Source organism: Phyllobates terribilis, unplaced genomic scaffold (genome assembly GCF_046119375.1).
Source record: "Phyllobates terribilis strain yellow unplaced genomic scaffold, ASM4611937v1 Scaffold_4__5_contigs__length_816908805, whole genome shotgun sequence".
Classification (NCBI taxonomy): Eukaryota; Metazoa; Chordata; class Amphibia; order Anura; family Dendrobatidae; genus Phyllobates; species Phyllobates terribilis.
In genome coordinates, this window is record NW_027362764.1 from 34540113 (window position 1) to 34565214 (window position 25102).

The 25102-nt window shown below is 58.7% G+C and overlaps 2 protein-coding genes across 2 annotated transcripts; one reads left to right on the plus strand and one right to left on the minus strand.

Annotated features, from left to right (window-relative positions):
- Positions 1-2024: 2024 nt before the first annotated feature.
- LOC141264863 (E3 ubiquitin/ISG15 ligase TRIM25-like) lies at positions 2025-4770 on the plus strand. The gene has a single exon (XM_073677246.1). The coding sequence runs from the start codon at positions 2261-2263 to the stop codon at positions 3848-3850; it is 1590 nt and encodes a 529-aa protein (XP_073533347.1). The 5' UTR covers positions 2025-2260; the 3' UTR covers positions 3851-4770.
- Positions 4771-8106: 3336 nt separating this feature from the next.
- On the minus strand, positions 8107-23614 carry DNAJC19 (DnaJ heat shock protein family (Hsp40) member C19). The gene is made up of 6 exons (XM_073677248.1): positions 23458-23614; positions 13087-13138; positions 12786-12859; positions 12622-12698; positions 12340-12410; positions 8107-10281 (listed from the first exon to the last, which is right to left on the minus strand). Exons 1-6 carry the CDS (start codon positions 23458-23460, stop codon positions 10211-10213), a joined length of 348 nt encoding a protein of 115 aa, XP_073533349.1. The 5' UTR covers positions 23461-23614; the 3' UTR covers positions 8107-10210.
- Positions 23615-25102: the final 1488 nt, after the last annotated feature.

A 25102-nucleotide genomic window follows, 5' to 3' on the forward strand; every position in this document is an offset into this window, starting at 1 on the left:
TATCCGGGGGGGATTAGAGCAGATTGTATGCTGTGCAGGGTTGTTATTAAAGAGATTATCCAATTTCAAGAAATAGTTGTAAAGCAGCAACCACAGAGGGCACTCCGGCCTCCCCCGGTCTCAGTACTGGCTGCAGTGGTGACAGTAATTGTGGTATTATTTGGGCAATGTATGGCGGTATTACTTGGGCGCTGTATTCTGGTATTATTTGAGTACCGGACAGTGGGGAGAAGCGGCTGCAGGACAAGTGACTATTATCAATCTATTATCAGACGTTTCTATCTACTCCGTGTTCCAAATTATTATCACACAAATGCTATTATTTGTCTCTGATTTTCCTAAATGCTGGATGCAGAGGAGTCAGTACTGTGGACTCCCGCCCTCATAGATCTTCTGCTGAGGATACTACAAAGGTTCTCAATAGGGCTGAGGTCAGGGGAGGGTGGTGGCCGCGCCATGAGTTTCTCTCCTTTTATGTCCATAGCAGCCAATGACTCGGAGGTTTCATTTGCAGCTTGAAGAGGATTTTGCACCATGGAAGAAAGTTATCAATCAGAAACTATATACTTCGCCGAGGTCATTTTCACACCTTCAGGGACCCTAAAGGTGCTACCAGCTCTCTCCATGATTCCAGCCCAAAATATGACTCTGCCACCTCCTTCCTGATGTCGCAGCCTTGTAGGGACATGGTGATCATCCACCAACCATCCAATACTCCATCCATTTGTACCATCCTGGGTCGCCGGCATCATCAGTAATGAAGACAGTTTTAGAATGAGTCTTCATGTATGTCGGAGTCACTGCAGCCGTCTCTGCTTGTGATCGCTGTTTATAGGTGGACGGATAGGTTTATGCACAACCGCAGCCTCTGGAGGATCCTACACCTTGAGGTTCATGGACTCCAGAGGCTCCAGCAGCTTCACATACCTATCTGCTGCGTTGTAATGGAATCTCTCTCTCTAAATCCGATGAATGTGTCTGACAGAACCTTCTTCATTATGCCTTTATCTACACAAATCTTCCTCATTATGCCTTTATCTGCACGAACCCATCTGTTCTTTGTATCAGCCAAAAAACTCTTCACAATAAGATGATCACGCTCATGTTTTAGTGAATTATCTAATGTTTTCATACCTTGTCCAAGGCATTGCACTATTTTCACTATGTGACGCTTTTCGGCAGCAGAGATGCTTTTTCCCATATTGCTGGAAACCTGCAGCTGCTTAATAATGTGGAACGTCCTTCTTAAGTAGCTTTCCTTTAATTGGGCACTACCGTATTTTGTAGACTATAAGACACACTTTTCCCCTCAAATTTTGGAGGAAAATGGAGGCGCGTTTTATAGTCCAAATGTAGCTTACAGGGGGGTAGACGGCATGGGTGGAGTGGGGTCACAGGAGGCAGGGTCGCCGCTGCATGAAGCCGGTGGAGGCAGGAGTGGGGTGATGCTGCGCGCCGTGGGCTGGGAGGTGCGGGTCTCCCAGTGGTATTCTCCAAGCAAATGTCGGCAGTGCAGGCTGGAGCGCAGTCCCTGCTCTGCACATTGCTCTCCCAGCGGTGGACATGAGGAAAATGGCCGTCGGAGGCAGATTTAGATCTCGTCTCAATGAAACCAGAAGAGGCGCCGGGGATTCCAGCCCGTAGGGGGGATTTTCCTGTTTAATGGACACGGACCACCGACACTGGACCGGGGTACTGAGAATCGATTGATTTGCGCATATCTATTAAATATCCCCATCATCGGCCATTTGTGGGGCACAGAATTACAGTCTATTGTCCCCTGTTATCAGCCATTGCTTTAAGTTCAGGACCCCACTGAGGTCAGGACGCTGCTTCATATCCCATATCTGCAGGGCTCCTCTTGTAATAATAATAATCTTTATTTATATAGTGCCAACATATTCCGCAGCGCTTTACAATTCCGTGTAATGCTGCTGTGCCGTTATCAGCGGTCCGCGCCCCTTTAAGTTAAGTTTCCGTCTTGTCTCAGAGTTTTCTTCTGCTTATCAACACAGCGACCAATCCCCGCTCACTTTGCACTTTCTGGCACTGTGGGCTGAGACAGGCGCTGCTATTGGGGGCTCCGAGCACTGACTGGCGGACTGTGGGCAGATGAAGTCTTGTGCTTTTCCGCAGTCCGGCTACACTTGCCCTGGGGGAGCATTGGAGGGTTTGTAGCATTCACATTGCTGCTGCGGGGGTCTGCACAGTGTCAGGAGGCGACCTGCAAAGTCCATTTCCTGTAGCTGCATCTACAAACATGGCTACTACTGAGCTGAAAGAGGAGCTGAACTGTTCCATCTGTCTGAGCATTTACACCGACCCCGCCATGCTGAACTGCGGCCACAACTTCTGCCGGGTCTGCATCAGCCGAGTCCTGGACAGCCAAGAGGAAGCGGGGGTCTACAGCTGCCCTGAATGCCGAGCCGAATATCTAAGCCGCCCCGCGGCGCAGAGGAACATGAAGCTGTGCAATATAGTGGAATGTTTCCTGTCCTCCAAACCGGTGCAGGAGCAAGCGGGGATCTTTTGTACCTACTGTGTCCATTGTCCTGTGCCGGCCGTCAAAACTTGTCTGCAATGTGAGACCTCCCTGTGTGACATCCACCTAAGGGCACACAGCAAGCTGGTGGAGCACACACTGACGGAGCCAACCACATCTTTGGAAAACCGAAAATGCTCCATCCATAAAAAACTACTGGAGTACTACTGTTCCCAGGATGCCGCCTGCATCTGCGTGTCCTGCTGCGCCTTCGGAGAGCACCGGGGACATCAGGTGTCTCTTCTCTACGAGGCGTCCAAAAAGAAGAAGGAGAAACTAAGACTCGTTATGGAGAAACTGACCTCAAAGAGAGAAGAAACTGAAAAGAGGGTGCAAAGTTTACAAGATCACCGGCAAAAAGTGGAAGAGAAGGCGTCCGCCATCACCGAGAGGGTCACCCTCTTGTTTAAGGAGATTCGGGAAGAATTGGAGGTCCTGGAGAAGAAGGTCTTGAACGAGGTGTCCAGCCAAGAGGAACAGGTTTCCCTTCACGTGACCGATCTGATCCAACAGCTGGAGATGAAGAAGGACGAGTTGACCAAGAAGATGCAATGCATCGAAGAGCTGTGCAACATCACCGACCCGCTGACCGTCTTGCAAGGACGGGAGTCGGAAGCCGCCAACTGTTACGCCGTTGAGGGTGAAGAACTGGAGGACAGGAAGAGGGACGAGAAAAAGGTCCAGGCCGTGTGCGATCTGGATGAAGGTCTGATCTCCGTCATACTCCACACGACCCTAACGGACATCGTCACCGGCCTGAAAGCAAAGCGAGGCTTCAACATGAAGCTGGCCTCCAATATACTGCTGGACGTCAACACGGCCGGGGACTATGTCGCAGTGTCCCGGGACCTGAAAACGGCCTCCTGGTCGGAGACTAAGCAGTGCCGACCCAAGACCTCCGAACGCTTTGTGAACTATCACATATTAAGCACCAGGATATTCACGTCCGGACAGAACTACTGGGAGGTGGAGACCAGCGAGTCCGGCTACTGGATGGTGGGATTGGCCTACCCAAGTATCGAGAGGAAAGGAGACCGGGCCGTGACCGGCTACAACAAAAAGTCCTGGTGCCTGCGAATGTCGGATAAGACTCACTCCGCCATCCACGACTCCAAGATTAACCCCTTGTTCCCCGACACGTCGGTGCAAAGACTCGGCATATACCTGGACTACGAGGCGGGCCGCCTGTCCTTCTACCAGGTGTGTGAGTCCATCAGGCACCTGCACACGTTCATCGCGCACTTCACAGAACCCCTGCACGCCGCCTTCTGCGTGTACAATAACTCCTGGGTCCGTATCAGAAGCTGAGACCCAGTGTAGACCAGAGGGGTCATATCACATGTATCTAGTGGGTGATGCAGATATTGGGGGGGCAAGATGTCTAAGGACCTCAACTCTGTCCTTGTCAGCCCCTGCTGGTTCATGTTCTGCTGTGGTGCATTGTGGGAGATGTAGTGTTCCCAGCAGTAGCCTTTCTCCTCTGTGCCCATTTGTCGGAGCTCCTGAATGGGCAGATTTTGGATTGTTGTGATCCCCTTGAAAAGGAAGGAGCCCTCAGATTCCCTCTTAAGTTCTTGGACCTGATGTAGGTGATGTTGCTATAATCTTGAATGGGACTGTTATTGTGTAATGCAATGTTATGTAACTTTCTAATATACTTTTTCTCCATTTTTAGCATCTCTGTTTGCTGTCAGTGAAAGGAACAATTCTTGTTTAAATCCAGACAAACCCAATAGTTTTGCATCCGGTCCAGACAATCCTCTGTGAGCTGAACCCATCCTTTGTTTTGATAGATTGTTACATTGTATCACTTTACAATTGTAAGAAATCTGCAACAGTGAGAAGTATCAGATCTGTGCAGATATTAACAAGGAGGCGACAGTTCACTGACTGCAAGCAGAGATTGTGAGAACAGCAAAGACGCAAAACCCCAAATATGAAGCAAAACTGCAGAACTTTGCATTTTACAGTAATAGATGTTTTTATTTCCAGCGATGTTGGTGCCCGGAGCGGATCTTATAGATCCCATGTCACATATGGGAGCGGGATATTGTCGGGGCTGCTCACACCGGGGCGGATGTAACGTCAGAGCAGATCGCACAGATTAATGATGTGATGGGGAATATTTGGTATTTGTTTTATTATTTTGTCTTTTAAAACTTTCTGTAAATCTGGAAATATTGTATCGTCTGTTCCCAGAAATGCTACAATAAAAAAAAAGAAAGATCCTTTATAGAGAGCAGACTCCCTGCTGGTCTAAGGGGTATCCTCCCCGTCTACAGATGTCCTACATGACTGAGGTGCTACATTCAGAAAGGGGGTCCGCATGCTTGACTGACGCCAAAGCTTCCAGCACCCGATGTTAGGGACCACCACTCTTCTTAAATGGGTAATCCTTGAATTGATTTTTTTTCCTATTGATAAGTGATAGACAATAACTTAGTGATCACAGGGGTCTTATTACAGGGATCCCCCCCAGTGATCTGAAAAATGGGGCTCTAGATCTCGAGAACGGGAGAAGATCCCGTCTTTTTATTCCCTATGGGACTGTCAGAGATAGTGGAGCGCTGCACTCCGCTTTCTCCAGCAGTCTCATAGACAATGAATGGAGCAGAGGTTGAGCATTGGCACCTGCATTGTACTCCATAAATGGCTCTGCAGTCATTATGGGGTCTCAGCGATCAGTAAGTTACACTCTGTTCTGGGCATACCCTATAATAAAATGGACTTTTGGGATTTAAGGCAGTTCAACTGAAGCCAAGCAATGTGCTTGGCCAGAGACAGACTGACGCTGAGCGACGTCCTAGTGCAGAAACAGACTGAAGCTGAGTGACGTCCTTGACCAGAGACAGACTGAAGCTGAGCGACGTCCTTGACCAGAGACAGACTGACGCTGAGCGACGTCCTTGACCAGAGACAGACTGACGCTGAGCGACGTCCTTGACCAGAGACAGACTGACGCTGAGCGACGTCCTTGACCAGAGACAGGCTGATGCTGAGCAACGTCCTTGACCAGAGACAGACGCTGAGCGACGTCCTTGACCAGAGACAGACTGATGCTGAGCGACGTCCTTGGCCACGGATAAACTGACGCTGAGCGACGTCCTAGTCCAGAGACAGACAGACGCCGAGTGACATCCTACTCGAGATAGACCGACGCCGAGCGACGTCCTAATCCAGAGACAGACCGACGCCGAGCGACGTCCTACTCCAGAGACAGACCGACGCCGAGCGACGTCCTACTCCAGAGACAGACCGACGCCGAGCGACGTCCTACTCCAGAGACAGACCGACGCCGAGCGACGTCCTACTCCAGAGACAGACCGACGCCGAGCGACGTCCTACTCCAGAGACAGACCGACGCCGAGCGACGTCCTACTCCAGAGACAGACCGACGCCGAGCGACGTCCTACTCCAGAGATAGACTGACGCCGAGCGACGTCCTCGGCCAGAGACAGGCTGACGCCGAGCAACGTCCTCGGCCAGAGACAGGCTGACGCCGAGCGACGTACTCGGCCAGAGACAGACTGACGCTGAGCGACGTCCTCGGCCAAAGGCAGACTGACGCCGAGCGACGTCCTAGGCCAAAGGCAGACTGACGCCGAGCGATGTCCTAGTGTAGACACAGACTGACGCTGGGCGACGTCCTACTCCAGAGATAGACTGACACTGAATGAAGTCCTACTCCAGAGACAGACTGACGTTGAGCTACGTCCTAGGCCAAAGGCAGACTGACGCCGAGCGACGTACTCGGCCAGAGACAGACTGACGCTGAGCGACGTCCTCGGCCAGAGGCAGACTGATGCTGAGCGACGTCCTAGGCCAAAGGCAGACTGACGCCGAGCGATGTCCTAGTGTAGACACAGACTGACGCTGGGCGACGTCCTACTCCAGAGATAGACTGACACTGAATGAAGTCCTACTCCAGAGACAGACTGACGTTGAGCTACGTCCTAGGCCAAAGGCAGACTGACGCTGAGCGACGTCCTAGTGCAGAAACATACTGACGATGAGCGATGCCCTAGTGCAGAGACAGACTGACGCTGAGCAACGTCCTAGTGCAGAAATAGACTGACGCTGAAGCTGAGCGACGTCCTCGGCCAGAGACAGACTGACGCTGAGCGACGTCCTCGGCCAGAGACAGACTGACGCTGAGCGACGTCCTCGGCCAGAGACAGACTGACGCCGAGCGACGTCCTCGGCCAGAGACAGACTGACGCCGAGCGACGTCCTCGGCCAGAGACAGGCTGACGCCGAGCGACGTCCTCGGCCAGAGACAGGCTGACGCCGAGCGACGTCCGCGGCCAGAGACAGACTGACGCCGAGCGACGTCCGCGGCCAGAGACAGACTGACGCCGAGCGACGTCCGCGGCCAGAGACAGACTGACGCCGAGCGACGTCCTAGGCCAAAAGCAGACTGACGCTGAGCGACGTCCGCGGCCAGAGACAGACTGACGCTGAGCGACGTCCGCGGCCAGAGACAGACTGACGCCGAGCGATGTCCTAGTGTAGACACAGACTGACGCTGGGCGACGTCCTACTCCAGAGATAGACTGACACTGAATGAAGTCCTACTCCAGAGACAGACTGACGTTGAGCTACGTCCTAGGCCAAAGGCAGACTGACGCCGAGCGACGTACTCGGCCAGAGACAGACTGACGCTGAGCGACGTCCGCGGCCAGAGACAGACTGACGCCGAGCGATGTCCTAGTGTAGACACAGACTGACGCTGGGCGACGTCCTACTCCAGAGATAGACTGACACTGAATGAAGTCCTACTCCAGAGACAGACTGACGTTGAGCTACATCCTAGGCCAAAGGCAGACTGACGCTGAGCGACGTCCTAGTGCAGAGACAGACTGACGCTGAGCAACGTCCTAGTGCAGAAATAGACTGACGCTGAAGCTGAGCGACGTCCTCGGCCAGAGACAGACTGACGCTGAGCGACGTCCTCGGCCAGAGACAGACTGACGCTGAGCGACGTCCTCGGCCAGAGACAGACTGACGCTGAGCGACGTCCTCGGCCAGAGACAGACTGACGCTGAGCGACGTCCTCGGCCAGAGACAGACTGACGCCGAGCGACGTCCTCGGCCAGAGACAGACTGACGCCGAGCGACGTCCGCGGCCAGAGACAGACTGACGCTGAGCGACGTCCTAGGCCAAAAGCAGACTGACGCTGAGCGACGTCCGCGGCCAGAGACAGACTGATGCTGAGCGACGTCCGCGGCCAGAGACAGACTGACGCTGAGCGACGTCCTCGGCCAGAGACAGACTGACGCTGAGCGACGTCCTCGTGCAGACACAGACCGAAACTTTGCGACGTCCTCGGCCAGAGACAGACTGACACTGAGCGATGTCCTTGGCGAGAAACAGACGGATGGTGGGTGATGTAGTCCTTTTTTATGGTTATAGTTAAACCGGATGGAGCAGCTCCTTTTCGTTTCATGCTAGTTTTCACACTACGCTGAGGAGGGAGATGCTAGTCAGCTGCAGATGTCTTCACGCCCTGTCCACACATGCCTCAGCAGCTGTGACCACATTCTATACAGACCTTCCAAGCAACTTAAAGGGCCAGCAAACCTTGAAGGAGCAGCTGGTGGACATTTTATTAGCGCGGCTGCTATCAGTCAGACTGTGGAAGTAAATGATTCTGGGGATAATTGGCAGCACGGACTTTCCATAACTTTCCTTCACTGCATTTATCATCTCCCAGTGTAAAAAGGCTGATAACAGAGAGCAGTAGTACGGAATGGCATTTTTCTGCATAGGGTGTGACGATATAACGTATATAGCTCTCTATACACGCCGAAGGTCATTTATAATATCGGCACGCAGGATGCGACAGCTGGAGGCAAGAAGAAATGTGAGAGCCGCTCATTAGTGACAACAGACATCCGCACATAAATGGAAACTGTCAGCATGGCACAATAGAGGAGACCGCGAGGGGCATGAGCAGAATGTGGGGGTAACTCAATCTGCTCTGCAGGCTGGAAAAAGCATCCGAGATCCAGAAGAGGCACCAGAAACTGCCCCAGGGCAAAAGTAATCACACCCCAGACCGCAATAACTAACACACAGCATTGCCAATATCGTGTAAGTGGAAACAATCAGCAAGTTTGTGCTCTGCATATTACACCCAACCCACAGTATGCTGCAGAGATCCACAGAAATAAGAGCAGGTCTTATGCTCTAATCACATCCAGAGCTGCAACTGAGATTCTGACGACAGATATCAGCGTGTGCCTCCCGGGGTAGTTACTGATACTGTACCAGCAGAGGGCAGCATTCAGTAAAGCAGCTTCAGAGCTAACCAGAGGCTGTGACTGCAGCTTTGAGTGTGATTAGAGTCATGCTGACAAAGGCGCAGTAGAGATTGCTCTTCTCAGAAGTGCAGCATTGTCCATTCACTGACAGCAAGCAGAGATCTTGGGAAAAGTGAAATGCTATCACTGCACCTCCCACAAGGCACGGCTGTAGTCCTGCAGCTTCGGATGTAACTAGAGTAGAGCTCCATCTGATCTCAGCTTTTCAGAAACCAGAGGAATTCCCTAAAATGTAAAATCCAAGCAGCCGGTGTCTTATGGCAGCGTCTGAGGAGCGGCCGCCCTTCCCTGGCATCGCCGGCTGCAGAGACTGTCAGGTCGGCAGGATGTGAGCAGAGTAAGAAGCAGAAATCAATTCCCAACAGACCAGATGTTTAATTCATAAGATGTGCAAGAAAAGCTCCATCCTCAAGGACACCTTCCTCCTCCTCACCACCACCTAGGACGCACGTGCAATGAGAGCGAAGGATCGGCTTCATAAAGGGGCCGTCCAGTCACTTACATTATTGCAAGACAAAATATTCCGTAACTTTCTTCTAGACTTTATGTATCGATTTTGTTCGATCCAGAGCTGCATTCACAATTCTGCTTCTAGAACCATGTCAAATCTCTCAGCGTCACCCCCTGCTGGTTCAGTGTCTATCTGCTAGGAGATGGAGTGGTCACAGTATGAATAGTGGCAGGAACCTCTATCTTCCACAATGTACTCACACTCAGAGCTGTATCCATAATTCTGCTCGTTTCCTGATAGCTCTAATGTGTCATGGTCAGCTCCTGCTCGTTCAGGTTCTGCATTGAGGGCGATGTAATATTCCCAGCATGCATTGCACAGTACCCACTATCTGCCGTAATGCACGTCCCCCCCCCCTGGTTACTTAACAGAGGTCCTGGATTTTGGAGGTCTGTGACCCATGATCACCGAAAGAAATGTACCCATCATTTCCCATCTATATTAGCGTATTCACCAAATGCCATATATTGTTCTCTGTTATCAGCCAGTCCACTTCAGTAAATGTTAAAATTCGAAGGTCGGACTGCTGCACAAGGGAATTTACACTCTATTGTCCCCTGTTATCAGCCACTTCAGACAGACAGACCCAGGGTATAGGACAGATAGTATATGCTATTGCTTCTTGTTATCAGCCGCTTTCTGCTTTGGAGAAAACTCAGAGAAGGAAAGATATAGACAGTGTATTGCTCTCTGTTATCAGCCATTTCAAGCCAGGAAATGGTAAAAACGCCCTCGGCCCGTGGTCACAATTCAATTTGCTTTATTGACAATCGAGTCCCCAGAAATCCCGGATGGTTTGAGGTGTAAAACAGTCGAGTGTCGGCCGCTCGGGTCTATTTCTTCGCTTGTCCTTCCAGCAAATCCTTCGCTTCGTTAATCTTGGCCGCGATATACGGAGATCCGCCTGGAAAATAGGGAGAGGGGCGTCCGTAAAACGCAAAGGAAGGAGACAACAGCCAATCACACTGCACAGATGAGCGACTTCTGCATCCCCCATGACAACTCTTCCTGTAACAAGGAAATTGTGAAGCTGCATCGCAGAGAAGGGAGCATTGGATTCACACAATTTACCCATGACAAGAAGTGTTACCATAGGGTCACAGAAATGACAATGACAGGCTGCAGACTTTACACCAACCCCATATTGTCATATACACTTATTTCTGTGCACCCATGATAACACTTCTGGTCATTCAAATTTACATCAATGCCTACATATTATACACATACAAGGGGCCACTATTAAAACCAGTTACAACTGACGGTGACAGGCAGCCACAGTGTCCCTGTGACAGGAAGTGTTGTCATGAGGACGCAAATAAAAGATTCCCACTTTTCATAGTTCATTTAAAAAATAAAAAAAAAGAAAAGATTTTAATAATAAAATTCCTGTAATCTGGCAATGATGGATCTGGATTATCAGACAAGCCCCACATGGAAGAGGTAGAAGATGTCAGACTTTCTGGATTATCAGATGTCAAAATAAAACCCTTTGGGACCGGACGATTTTTAAGTTTTTGCATTTTTCGTTTTTTTTTTTTTTCCCCCAAGTGATATTCATCTTTCCACTGATCTCGCCACAAGGATTTTTTTTTTTATTTTTTGAAGAACACGATGCAGAATTACATTTTACGATAAAATTATTTAATGTAATGGAAAAAAAAATATCGTAAAATGGTAAAAAAAAAAAAAAAAAAACAACTAAATTCCAACTCTCCTCCCATAGGTATAAGGGGTAAGGTTTCTCCTTGTGGAGAGTGACAAGCCAGGCCTGGCATGTCAGAGTGAGGAGACTTATAAGCCATGTAATGCTCCTCTGAGAAATTAAATATGGAAATTGTCTCTTCAGAGAGGAAGAGGAGCAGAACTCTAGCACCATTTTTTTGAAGCAGCGATCCTACAAGTCAGTATTGACTCTTTAATAAGCTTTGTCACATGACTTAGGTTAAAAGCCAAACCAGAATCTCAATTTGCAGACAGTGTTTTAGGGTATTGCCCCTCGTCAGTGCAAAGCATGAGATCTGATTTGGCTGTATCAGAGGAACATGAATGGCTTATAAAAGTCTCCTCACTCTGACATGCCAGGCTTGGCTTGTCACTCTCCACAAGGAGAAACGTTACCCCTTCGACCACAGTCTTAAGCCTCTCCCCCCACCCAAATTAAATCTCATACTTTGCACTGATGAGCAGCAACACCCTGAAACATGTGTCTGCAAATTGAGATTCTGGTTAGTTTTTTATCCTAAGTCATGTGACAAAACTCGTTAAAGGGTGGATATTGACTTGTAGGATCGCTGATTCCAATAGTTCTAGTCCTTTTCCTCTCTGAAGAGACAATTTGCATAAGTTAAAAAATAAATAAATCTGAGACCAGTGACTTTTCCTTTATCCTTCAGTGCAGTAGTGTCCGGACTTGAGTTTTGCTTGGCGACCTGTACTTTTTTTTTACTATTTTTTAGGGTACATTTGACATTTTGATCTCTTTTATTGGATTTTTTTTTGTGAGGGGTGCAGTCACTTCAAAGCTGCAATTCTGGCTTTTCAATTTATTTATTTTTTTTTTAATGCAGTTTACTGTATTACATTTTTATTTTCATAGTGATGCTAAACATTTATATTTTAATTACTGTATTTTTGGATGGGAAAAGTAGTATTATTTGTTTTATGTATTTTTTTTTTTTGGGGGGTTTAAAAATGTAATTATATTTTAATTTAACTTTTTTTAAATCACCTCCTAGGGTACATGAGCCTGTGATTAATTAATTAATGGGGGGAGGGTGGGGAAAGGGTGAACGCAAAGGGTGCCTGATTGGGTGGTGATGAACCAGTTAAGCGCCGCCATCACTGTCAGCGAGAGGCGTCAGCATCTAAATGGTTAAGCAGCCGTGATCGGAGCTCTATACCTCACACAACGGGCAGCTGCCCTGTATGGATCGGTTAAGGGTCCCACACTAGCGCTTACCTTTGTCGGGGTGATTGAGCAGCATGATCCGCCTGTGGGCTTCCCGGATCTTCAGTTTATTTGCCGTGGGGCTACAAGAAAACAGATGGGAGTCAACGCCGGCACTGAAAAGTCACCAATCACCATTTTTTCCTCCATTTGTAAGATCTCCGCTTTCTTTCAGTGAATTTGGACAGCAGTTTGCATTTACCGCTTAGAACGTTCTGCCTGCAACAGCTGAGGGTTTGCTCCAATTGGATCCAGTCTACACCATCCTTTAATGTTTAAAAGGCTGCGGCTCACCTCACTCCGAGCACCAGCGCAGCTTCCCTTTTGGTCATTTTGGGTTCAAATCCACCTTTGTAATAACCAGCAAATGCCTAAGAGGAGAAGAAACATTTATTTCGACAAGATTACCCTAACATGACCATGTGCATGATGCCCAGGACGCAGGGTAGGACTCTTACCGAGGTGGGCAGGGTCTGGATCGCCTGCTTGACCTGAGGCTCCAGGTGTTTGAAGGCCTGCAGCGCGTACCGGCCTGGAGGGAAGAAAGACAGCGGCTCAGGTATCGTGTTATTCTAATACGCCGCGTCACCTGCCCACAGATCGTGTATTGCTACTCAGCCTCGTTCACGTTAATGCAGCCGAGCTGTAATACCAGACCCAACCTAAGGACAGGGGAGGCGCCGTTACTGGAAGACAGCAGCCGTGTTTTTGTACAATGCATTTATCCAACTTTAATTCCTTTATTAGTGTATACGGTACCTGCAAATCCTGCAACAGCAATGGTGAGACCGGCTGCGATCAATGAGCTTGCCTGGGGAGAAAAAAAAAAACCAAAGCATTTACCTGCCACCCTCTACTCATGTAATGTGTGGTCAGATCGGTGCGACAACTCCACAAATCAGCCGTTTGCAGCCGAAACAGCACAGCTCCGTCTAGTGGACGTTCTTGGTACTGCAGCAATCACATTCACTTCTATAGGAGCTGATTGAGCTGCAGTACCGAGTACAGCCACCACATAGCGTACATCGAACAGCTGCAGGACCTGCAAACAGCTGAATCCATGGTGCCTGAGGGGCGGCACTCTGCTCAGCGGGGAGGGGGTAGATAGTGTCCAAGCCCCCTCAGTCACATGCTGATGGAGGTACAGATGAAAGGTGACGGCGACGTTTGGTCATCTTGGATCATAGGAGATCAAAGATTTTACAACACATTGCAGTATTACACTGTATTGTACAAGTGATCACAGGTTCATGTCCCCCGGAAAAAAACAATAAAATAGGGGGAAAAAAAAGGAATAAAAAATTAATAAAATTTCCCATCATCTCCTAATTCCCAGAAGAGAAATAAAATCTAAAATAAATAACATATTTGGTATCGCAGCGTGAGACGGCCAGAACATTTATCTTATACGGTGAACTGCAAAACAAACAAACAAACAAAAATGCAGCCAAAAGAAGTGGGAGAAAAAAAAAAAGACCAAAAAGTCCTATTGGTGCTGAAATGATGAGAAAATCTACAGCTTGTACCACAAATAAAAACAAGCGACCCAGAGGGGAGAGGAGCCCCCCCCGCCCGCTACTGCGTCCCCCAGAGAGGAAAGGAGCCCCCTCCGCTACTGCGTCCCCCAGAGAGGAGCCCCCCTCCGCTACTGCGTCCCCCAGAGAGGAGCCCCCCTCCGCTACTGCGTCCCCCAGAGAGGAGCCCCCCTCCGCTACTGCGTCCCCCAGAGAGGAGCCCCCCCCCGCTACTGTGTCATCCAGAGAGGAGAGGAGCCCCCCCCACGCTACTGCGTCCCCCAGAGAGGAGAGGAGCCCCCCCCCGCTACTGCGTCATCCAGAGAGGAGAGGAGCCCCCCCCCGCTACTGCGTCCCCCAGAGAGGAGAGGAGCCCCCCCCGCTACTGCGTCCCCCAGAGAGGAGCCCCCCCCGCTACTGTGTCATCCAGAGAGGAGCCCCCCCCGCTACTGCGTCCCCCAGAGAGGAGCCCCCCTCCGCTACTGCGTCCCCCAGAGGAGCCCCCCCCCGCTACTGCGTCCCCCAGAGAGGAGCCCCCCCCCGCTACTGCGTCCCCCAGAGAGGAGAGGAGCCCCCCCCCGCTACTGCGTCCCCCAGAGGGGAGAAGAGCCCCCTCCGCTACTGTGTCCCCCAGAGGGGAGAAGAGCCCCCTCCGCTACTGTGTCACCCAGAGAGGAGAAGAGCCCCCTCCGCTACTGTGTCACCCAGAGAGGAGAAGAGCCCCCCCTGCTACTGCGTCCCTCAGAGAGGAGCCCCCCTCCGCTACTGTGTCATCCAGAGAGGAGCCCCCCCTGCTACTGCGTCCCCCAGAGAGGAGCCCCCCTCCGCTACTGCGTCCCCCAGAGAGGAGAGGAGCCCCCCCGCTACTGCGTCCCCCAGAGAGGAGAGGAGCCCCCCCGCTACTGTGTCATCCATAGAGGAGAGGAGCCCCCCCCCCCGCTACTGCATCACCCAGAGAGGATAGGAGCCCCCCACTGCTGTATTACACAAGGGCCTGTATGTACCCAGACCCCAAAGATCTGATTAAGGACAAGTGCTGAGGATAAGACAAGCGGACGACCCCCTGTGATCATTCCCACTCAGGCTGATGCCATTAATGCTCCACCTGTCTCGGCCGCAATAATGATTATCAGAATTTAAAAATCATACTACGCCCGGCCTCTGCGGGAGCCATGTCCTGTGATTGGGGGGAGGACAGGAGAGGTGGGGCCCAGCAGCGAGTTGGCACATGGGGTCCCAGAAATAGTTGGGAGACTGCGGTCAGGAGCGAGGTGTGCGGGAGCATCAGTCACACGGGCTGGAGCGCTGCTCTGAGGGCTGCTGACAGATTACACATCTGCTGTATCCTGTGCCGTCTCCATCCCTCCTTTCCTCTAGGTTTTCTGCCTCCAAGTAGTAAGATGTCCTTGTCTCCTTTCTGTGTGTGTCGGGATTAACCCTTCTTCTTCTTGTGTCTGCACCCCTGCATTGCTTCTCCTGTGCAGGACAGGAGGTAAGGAGATAGTCCCTCACGCTTGCTCCCCTAAGTCCCCAATAAACTGCATTAAATATTACTCCCCCCCCAAAACCGGTCTATAAGAAATGTTCTGTGGGATCATTCATAGGGAAGATCACGTGTAGAGGATGTTCAGCCGCGGGGAGATCCACAGAGTTCGGCAAAATTTGATGTGGATTTATCACAAAAAAGAAACAAAATAAAAAAAAGTCCTTCCTGTCACCTGTGTCACATGAAAGACGGCAGGAGTCCAGGGCGGAGCTGCTGCAGGAAAGTCAGGGGAGGGGAGCGGCTTTATTTCTGATTTTTGGCAGATTCCCATCGTGCACCTGAGTGCGTCACTGCATGCACTGACCCGGGGTACACTAGGGGCGAAGCCGCACATTGCAGTGACGCATCACCGTGCACTACGGCCAGATTTAACAACGTGCAGTGCACGGGCAGTGCACGGGGGGGCGGGGCAGTGCACGGGGGGGCGGGGCAGTGCACGGGGGGGCGGGGCAGTGCACGGGGGGGGCGGGGCAGTGCACGGGCAGTGCACGGGGGGGGCGGGGCAGTGCACGGGCAGTGCACGGGGGGGGCGGGGCAGTGCACGGGCAGTGCACGGGGGGGCGGGGCAGTGCACGGGCAGTGCACGGGGGGGGCGGGGCAGTGCACGGGCAGTGCACGGGGGGGCGGGGCAGTGCACGGGCAGTGCACGGGGGGGGCGGGGCAGTGCACGGGCAGTGCACGGGGGGGCGGGGCAGTGCACGGGCAGTGCACGGGGGGGCGGGGCAGTGCACGGGCAGTGCACGGGGGGGCGGGGCAGTGCACGGGCAGTGCACGGGGGGGCGGGGCAGTGCACGGGCAGTGCACGGGGGGGCGGGGCAGTGCACGGGCAGTGCACGGGGGGGCGGGGCAGTGCACGGGGGGGCGGGGCAGTGCACGGGCAGTGCACGGGGGGGCGGGGCAGTGCACGGGCAGTGCACGGTGGGGCGGTGCAGTGCACGGGCAGTGCACGGTGGGGCGGTGCAGTGCACGGGCAGTGCACGGTGGGGCGGTGCAGTGCACGGGCAGTGCACGGTGGGGCGGTGCAGTGCACGGGCAGTGCACGGTGGGGCGGTGCAGTGCACGGGCAGTGCACGGTGGGGCGGTGCAGTGCACGGGCAGTGCACGGTGGGGCGGTGCAGTGCACGGGCAGTGCACGGTGGGGCGGTGCAGTGCACGGGCAGTGCACGGGGGGGCGGTGCAGTGCACGGGCAGTGCACGGGGGGGCGGTGCAGTGCACGGGCAGTGCACGGGGGGGCGGTGCAGTGCACGGGCAGTGCACGGGGGGGCGGTGCAGTGCACGGGCAGTGCACGGGGGGCGGTGCAGTGCACGGGCAGTGCACGGGGGGGCGGTGCAGTGCACGGGCAGTGCACGGGGGGGCGGTGCAGTGCACGGGCAGTGCACGGGGGGGCGGTGCAGTGCACGGGCAGTGCACGGGGGGGCGGTGCAGTGCACGGGCAGTGCACGGGGGGGCGGTGCAGTGCACGGGGGGGCGGTGCAGTGCACGGGCAGTGCACGGGGGGCGGTGCAGTGCACGGGCAGTGCACGGGGGGGCGGTGCAGTGCACGGGCAGTGCACGGGGGGGCGGTGCAGTGCACGGGCAGTGCACGGGCAGTGCACGGGGGGGCGGTGCAGTGCACGGGCAGTGCACGGGGGGGCGGTGCAGTGCACGGGCAGTGCACGGGGGGGCGGTGCAGTGCACGGGCAGTGCACGGGGGGGCGGTGCAGTGCACGGGCAGTGCACGGGGGGGCGGTGCAGTGCACGGGCAGTGCACGGGGGGGCGGTGCAGTGCACGGGCAGTGCACGGGGGGGCGGTGCAGTGCACGGGCAGTGCACGGGGGGGCGGTGCAGTGCACGGGCAGTGCACGGGGGGGCGGTGCAGTGCACGGGCAGTGCACGGGGGGGCGGTGCAGTGCACGGGCAGTGCACGGGGGGGCGGTGCAGTGCACGGGCAGTGCACGGGGGGGCGGTGCAGTGCACGGGCAGTGCACGGGGGGGCGGTGCAGTGCACGGGCAGTGCACGGGGGGGCGGTGCAGTGCACGGGCAGTGCACGGGGGGGCGGTGCAGTGCACGGGCAGTGCACGGGGGGGCGGTGCAGTGCACGGGCAGTGCACGGGGGGGCGGTGCAGTGCACGGGCAGTGCACGGGGGGGCGGTGCAGTGCACGGGCAGTGCACGGGGGGGCGGTGCAGTGCACGGGCAGTGCACGGGGGGGCGGGGCAGTGCACGGGCAGTGCACGGGGGGGCGGGGCAGTGCACGGGCAGTGCACGGGGGGGCGGGGCAGTGCACGGGGGGGCGGTGCAGTGCACGGGCAGTGCACGGGGGGGCGGTGCAGTGCACGGGCAGTGCACGGGGGGGCGGTGCAGTGCACGGGGGGGGGCGGTGCAGTGCACGGGCAGTGCACGGGGGGGGGGCGGTGCAGTGCACGGGGGGGGGGGGGCGGTGCAGTGCACGGGGGGGCGGTGCAGTGCACGGGGGGGCGGTGCAGTGCACGGGGGGGCGGTGCAGTGCACGGGGGGGCGGTGCAGTGCACGGGGGGGCGGTGCAGTGCACGGGGGGGCGGTGCAGTGCACGGGGGGGCGGTGCAGTGCACGGGGGGGCGGTGCAGTGCACGGGGGGGGCGGTGCAGTGCACGGGGGGGCGGTGCAGTGCACGGGGGGGCGGTGCAGTGCACGGGGGGGCGGTGCAGTGCACGGGGGGGCGGTGCAGTGCACGGGGGGGCGGTGCAGTGCACGGGGGGGGGGCGGTGCAGTGCACGGGGGGGGGCGGTGCAGTGCACGGGGGGGGGCGGTGCAGTGCACGGGGGGGGGGGCGGTGCAGTGCACGGGGGGGGGCGGTGCAGTGCACGGGGGGGGGGGGGGCGGTGCACGGGGGGGGGGCGGTGCAGTGCACGGGGGGGCGGTGCAGTGCACGGGGGGGGCGGTGCAGTGCACGGGGGGGCGGTGCAGTGCACGGGGGGGCGGTGCAGTGCACGGGGGGGCGGTGCAGTGCACGGGGGGGCGGTGCAGTGCACGGGCAGTGCACGGGGAGGCGGTGCAGTGCACGGGCAGTGCACGGGGGGGCGGTGCAGTGCACGGGCAGTGCACGGGGGGGCGGTGCAGTGCACGGGCAGTGCACGGGGGGGCGGTGCAGTGCACGGGGGGGCGGTGCAGTGCACGGGGGGGGCGGTGCAGTGCACGGGGGGGGCGGTGCAGTGCACGTGCAGTGCACGGGGGGGCGGTGCAGTGCACGTGCAGTGCACGGGGGGGCGGTGCAGTGCACGTGCAGTGCACGGGGGGGCGGTGCAGTGCACGGGCAGTGCACGGGGGGGGCGGTGCAGTGCACGGGGGGGGGCGGTGCAGTGCACGGGCAGTGCGGTGCAGTGCACGGGGGGGCGGTGCGGTGCACGGGCAGTGCACGGGGGGCGGTGCAGTGTACGGGGGGGCGGTGCAGTGCACGGGCAGTGCACGGGGGGGCGGTGCAGTGCACGGGCAGTGCACGGGGGGGCGGTGCAGTGCACGGGCAGTGCACGGGGGGGCGGTGCAGTGCACGGGCAGTGCACGGGGGGGCGGTGCAGTGCACGGGCAGTGCACGGGGGGGGCGGTGCAGTGCACGGGCAGTGCACGGGGGGGCGGTGCAGTGCACGGGGGGGCGGTGCACGGGGGGGCGGTGCAGTGCACGGGCAGTGCACGGGGGGGGCGGGGCAGTGCACAGGCAGTGCACGGGGGGGCGGGGCAGTGCACGGGCAGTGCACGGGGGGGCGGGGCAGTGCACGGGCAGTGCACGGGGGGGCGGGGCAGTGCACGGGCAGTGCACGGGGGGGCGGGGCAGTGCACGGGCAGTGCACGGGGGGGCGGGGCAGTGCACGGGCAGTGCACGGGGGGGCGGGGCAGTGCACGGGCAGTGCACGGGGGGGCGGGGCAGTGCACGGGCAGTGCACGGGGGGGCGGGGCAGTGCACGGGCAGTGCACGGGGGGGCGGGGCAGTGCACGAGCAGTGCACGGGGGGGCGGGGCAGTGCACGAGCAGTGCACGGGGGGGCGGGGCAGTGCACGAGCAGTGCACGGGGGGGCGGGGCAGTGCACGGGCAGTGCACGGGGGGGCGGGGCAGTGCACGGTGGGGCGGTGCAGTGCACGGGCAGTGCACGGGGGGGCGGTGCAGTGCACGGGCAGTGCACGGTGGGGCGGTGCAGTGCACGGGCAGTGCACGGGGGGGCGGTGCAGTGCACGGGCAGTGCACGGGGGGGCGGTGCAGTGCACGGGCAGTGCACGGGGGGGCGGTGCAGTGCACGGGCAGTGCACGGGGGGCGGTGCAGTGCACGGGCAGTGCAGTGCACGGGGGGGGCGGTGCAGTGCACGGGCAGTGCACGGGGGGGCGGTGCAGTGCACGGGCAGTGCACGGGGGGGCGGTGCAGTGCACGGGCAGTGCACGGGGGGGCGGTGCAGTGCACGGGCAGTGCACGGGGGGGCGGTGCAGTGCACGGGCAGTGCACGGGGGGGCGGTGCAGTGCACGGGCAGTGCACGGGGGGGCGGTGCAGTGCACGGGCAGTGCACGGGGGGGCGGTGCAGTGCACGGGCAGTGCACGGGGGGGCGGTGCAGTGCACGGGCAGTGCACGGGGGGGCGGTGCAGTGCACGGGCAGTGCACGGGGGGGCGGTGCAGTGCACGGGCAGTGCACGGGGGGGCGGTGCAGTGCACGGGCAGTGCACGGGGGGGCGGTGCAGTGCACGGGCAGTGCACGGGGGGGCGGTGCAGTGCACGGGCAGTGCACGGGGGGGCGGTGCAGTGCACGGGCAGTGCACGGGGGGGCGGTGCAGTGCACGGGCAGTGCACGGGGGGGCGGTGCAGTGCACGGGCAGTGCACGGGGGGGCGGTGCAGTGCACGGGCAGTGCACGGGGGGGCGGTGCAGTGCACGGGCAGTGCACGGGGGGGCGGTGCAGTGCACGGGCAGTGCACGGGGGGGCGGTGCAGTGCACGGGGGGGCGGTGCAGTGCACGGGCAGTGCACGGGGGGGCGGTGCAGTGCACGGGCAGTGCACGGGGGGGCGGTGCAGTGCACGGGCAGTGCACGGGGGGGGGCGGTGCAGTGCACGGGCAGTGCACGGGGGGGGGCGGTGCAGTGCACGGGCAGTGCACGGGGGGGGCGGTGCAGTGCACGGGCAGTGCACGGGGGGGGCGGTGCAGTGCACGGGCAGTGCACGGGGGGGGCGGTGCAGTGCACGGGCAGTGCACGGGGGGGGCGGTGCAGTGCACGGGCAGTGCACGGGGGGGCGGTGCAGTGCACGGGCAGTGCACGGGGGGGCGGTGCAGTGCACGGGCAGTGCACGGGGGGGCGGTGCAGTGCACGGGGGGGCGGTGCAGTGCACGGGCAGTGCACGGGGGGGCGGTGCAGTGCACGGGCAGTGCACGGGGGGGCGGTGCAGTGCACGGGCAGTGCACGGGGGGGCGGTGCAGTGCACGGGCAGTGCACGGGGGGGCGGTGCAGTGCACGGGCAGTGCACGGGGGGGCGGTGCAGTGCACGGGCAGTGCACGGGGGGGCGGTGCAGTGCACGGGCAGTGCACGGGGGGGCGGTGCAGTGCACGGGCAGTGCACGGGGGGGCGGTGCAGTGCACGGGCAGTGCACGGGGGGGCGGTGCAGTGCACGGGCAGTGCACGGGGGGGCGGTGCAGTGCACGGGCAGTGCACGGGGGGGCGGTGCAGTGCACGGGCAGTGCACGGGGGGGCGGTGCAGTGCACGGGGGGGCGGTGCAGTGCACGGGCAGTGCACGGGGGGGCGGTGCAGTGCACGGGGGGGCGGTGCAGTGCACGGGCAGTGCACGGGGGGGCGGTGCAGTGCACGGGGGGGCGGTGCAGTGCACGGGCAGTGCACGGGGGGGCGGTGCAGTGCACGGGGGGGGGGGGGCGGTGCAGTGCACGGGCAGTGCACGGGGGGGGGGGCGGTGCAGTGCACGGGGGGGGGGGGGCGGTGCAGTGCACGGGGGGGGGGCGGTGCAGTGCACGGGGGGGGCGGTGCAGTGCACGGGGGGGCGGTGCAGTGCACGGGGGGGGCGGTGCAGTGCACGGGGGGGGGGCGGTGCAGTGCACGGGGGGGGGGGGCGGTGCAGTGCACGGGGGGGGGCGGTGCAGTGCACGGGGGGGGGCGGTGCAGTGCACGGGGGGGGGGGGCGGTGCAGTGCACGGGGGGGGGGGCGGTGCAGTGCACGGGGGGGGGCGGTGCAGTGCACGGGGGGGGGCGGTGCAGTGCACGGGGGGGCGGTGCAGTGCACGGGGGGGCGGTGCAGTGCACGGGGGGGCGGTGCAGTGCACGGGCAGTGCACGGGGAGGCGGTGCAGTGCACGGGCAGTGCACGGGGGGGCGGTGCAGTGCACGGGCAGTGCACGGGGGGGCGGTGCAGTGCACGGGCAGTGCACGGGGGGGCGGTGCAGTGCACGGGCAGTGCACGGGGGGGCGGTGCAGTGCACGGGGGGGCGGTGCAGTGCACGGGGGGGCGGTGCAGTGCACGGGGGGGCGGTGCAGTGCACGTGCAGTGCACGGGGGGGCGGTGCAGTGCACGGGCAGTGCACGGGGGGGGGCGGTGCAGTGCACGGGGGGGGGGCGGTGCAGTGCACGGGCAGTGCGGTGCAGTGCACGGGCAGTGCGGTGCAGTGCACGGGGGGGCGGTGCAGTGCACGGGCGGGCGGTGCAGTGCACGGGGGGCGGTGCAGTGCACGGGGGGCGGTGCAGTGCACGGGCAGTGCATGGGGGGGCGGTGCAGTGCACGGGCAGTGCACGGGGGGGCGGTGCAGTGCACGGGCAGTGCACGGGGGGGGCGGTGCAGTGCACGGGCAGTGCACGGGGGGGGCGGTGCAGTGCACGGGGGGGCGGTGCACGGGGGGGGCGGTGCAGTGCACGGGGGGCGGTGCAGTGCACGGGCAGTGCACGGGGGGGCGGTGCAGTGCACGGGGGGGCGGTGCAGTGCACGGGCAGTGCACGGGGGGGGGCGGTGCAGTGCACGGGCAGTGCACGGGGGGGGCGGTGCAGTGCACGGGGGGGCGGTGCAGTGCACGGGGGGGGCGGTGCAGTGCACGGGGGGGCGGTGCAGTGCACGGGGGGGGCGGTGCAGTGCACGGGTAGTGCACGGGGGGGCGGTGCAGTGCACGGGTAGTGCATGGGGGGGCGGTGCAGTGCACGGGTAGTGCATGGGGGGGCGGTGCAGTGCACGGGTAGTGCATGGGGGGGCGGTGCAGTGCACGGGTAGTGCACGGGGGGGCGGTGCAGTGCACGGGTAGTGCATGGGGGGGCGGTGCAGTGCACGGGTAGTGCACGGGGGGGCGGTGCAGTGCACGGGTAGTGCACGGGGGGGCGGTGCAGTGCACGGGTAGTGCATGGGGGGGCGGTGCAGTGCACGGGTAGTGCATGGGGGGGCGGTGCAGAGCACGGGTAGTGCATGGGGGGGCGGTGCAGTGCACGGGTAGTGCATGGGGGGGGCGGTGCAGTGCACAGGTAGTGCATGGGGGGGGCGGTGCACGGGTAGTGCATGGGGGGGGCGGTGCAGTGCACGGGTAGTGCATGGGGGGGCGGTGCAGAGCACGGGTAGTGCATGGGGGGGCGGTGCAGTGCACGGGTAGTGCATGGGGGGGCGGTGCAGTGCACGGGTAGTGCATGGGGGGGGCGGTGCAGTGCACGGGTAGTGCATGGGGGGGCGGTGCAGTGCACGGGTAGTGCATGGGGGGGCGGTGCAGTGCACGGGTAGTGCATGGGGGGGCGGTGCAGTGCACGGGTAGTGCATGGGGGGGCGGTGCAGTGCACGGGTAGTGCATGGGGGGGGGGCGGTGCAGTGCACGGGTAGTGCATGGGGGGCGGTGCAGTGCACGGGTAGTGCATGGGGGGCGGTGGTGTAACACCAGAGCATTCTCCTCAGCACCAGCTGCTATCACAGGTTTAAACGTTCTCATTCCCTGACAACAAGCAGAGATTGTGAAAAGTGTGTGGGGGGAGGGGAGATGATTGACAGGTCATGTGACCACATGGGGGCACGTGACTGACAAGATCAGCTACAGAGCCACGTGACCTGTCCATGGCGTCCCTTCCCTGCACCACAGCCGAACCCAGTCCTTCCCCATCTCCTCACCATACTGGCAGGCGCTAAACACACCGGAGCCGCAGCGTCACCACCTCTTGACCATGACCAGACCGAGCCGCCGCTCTCTGCGACTACTCACACCGAGACACCGCCCCTTCCGTCAGTAACTCCGCCCACTATACGAACAGGGTAGAAAAGTCAAGGTTAGGTTGCGACATAAATTTTCTTTTTTTCTTTTTGAAACTCGAAACTTTCTTGTTCACAGACACAGACGCACAGTATTGTTAATTTGATCACTCGTGAATTGGGATTGTCATCGATTTTTCCGTGATTGTGAGGCTTTCTTACGGTGTCAGTAAAAGAAATGGGAAAGATAGATAGTTGTGTCAATCTGAGATTGATGCTAATGATTGTTGTTTATTTAGGAAGTGAAAAATAAATATGTGACTATGAATGAAGAGCGTGCACGTGTGACTATGAATGAGGAGCGTACACGTGTGACTGAATGAAGAGGAGCGTGCACGTGTGACTATGAATTTGGAGCGTGCACGTGTGACTGAATGAAGAGGAGCGTGCACGTGTGACTGAATGAAGAGGACTGTGCACGTGTGACTATGAATTAGGAGCGTGCACGTGTGACTGAATGAAGAGGAGCGTGCACGTGTGACTATGAATGAGGAGCGTGCACGTGTGACTGAATGAGGAGGAGCGTGCACGTGTGACTGAATGAGGAGGAGTGTGCATGTGTGACTGAATGAGGAGGAGCGTGCACGTGTGATTGAAAGAGGAGGAGCGTGCACGTGTGACTGAATGAGGAGGAGCGTGCACGTGTGACTGAATGAAGAGTAGCGTGCAGGTGTGACTGAATGAGGAGGCGCGTGCACGTGTGACTGAATGAGGAAGAGCATGCACGTGTGACTGAATGAGGAGGAGCGTGCACGTGTGACTGAATAAGGAGGCGCGTGCACATGTGACTGAATGACAAGGAGCCTGCACTTGTGACTATGAATGAGGAGGAGCGTGCGCGTGTGACTGAATGAGGAGGAACGTGCACATGTGAATATGAATGAGGAGGAGCGTGCACGTGTGACTATGAATGAGGAGGAGCGTGCACGTGTGACTGAATGAAGAGGAGCGTGCACGTGTGACTGAAAGAGGAGGAGCGTGCACGTGTGACTGAATGGGGTGGAGCGTGCACGTGTGACTGAATGAGGAGGAGCGTGCACATGTGACGGAATGAGGAGGCGCGTGCACGTGTGACTGAATGAGGGGGAGTGTGCACTTGTGACTGACTGAGGAGGCGCCTGCACGTGTGACTGAATGAGAAGGACCGTGCAATTGTGACTATGAATGAGGAGGAGCGTGCACTTGTGACTGAATGAGGAGGCGCCTGCACGTGTCACTGAATGAGGAGGAGCGTGCACGTGTGACTGAATGAGGAGGAGCGTGCACTTGTGACTGAATGAGAAGGACCGTGCAATTGTGACTATGAATGAGGAGGAGCGTGCACTTGTGACTGAATGAGGGGGAGTGTGCACTTGTGACTGAATGAGGAGGCGCGTGCACTTGTGACTGAATGAGAAGGACCGTGCAATTGTGACTATGAATGAGGAGGAGCGTGCACTTGTGACTGAATGAGGAGGCGCCTGCACGTGTCACTGAATGAGGAGGAGCGTGCACGTGTGACTGAATG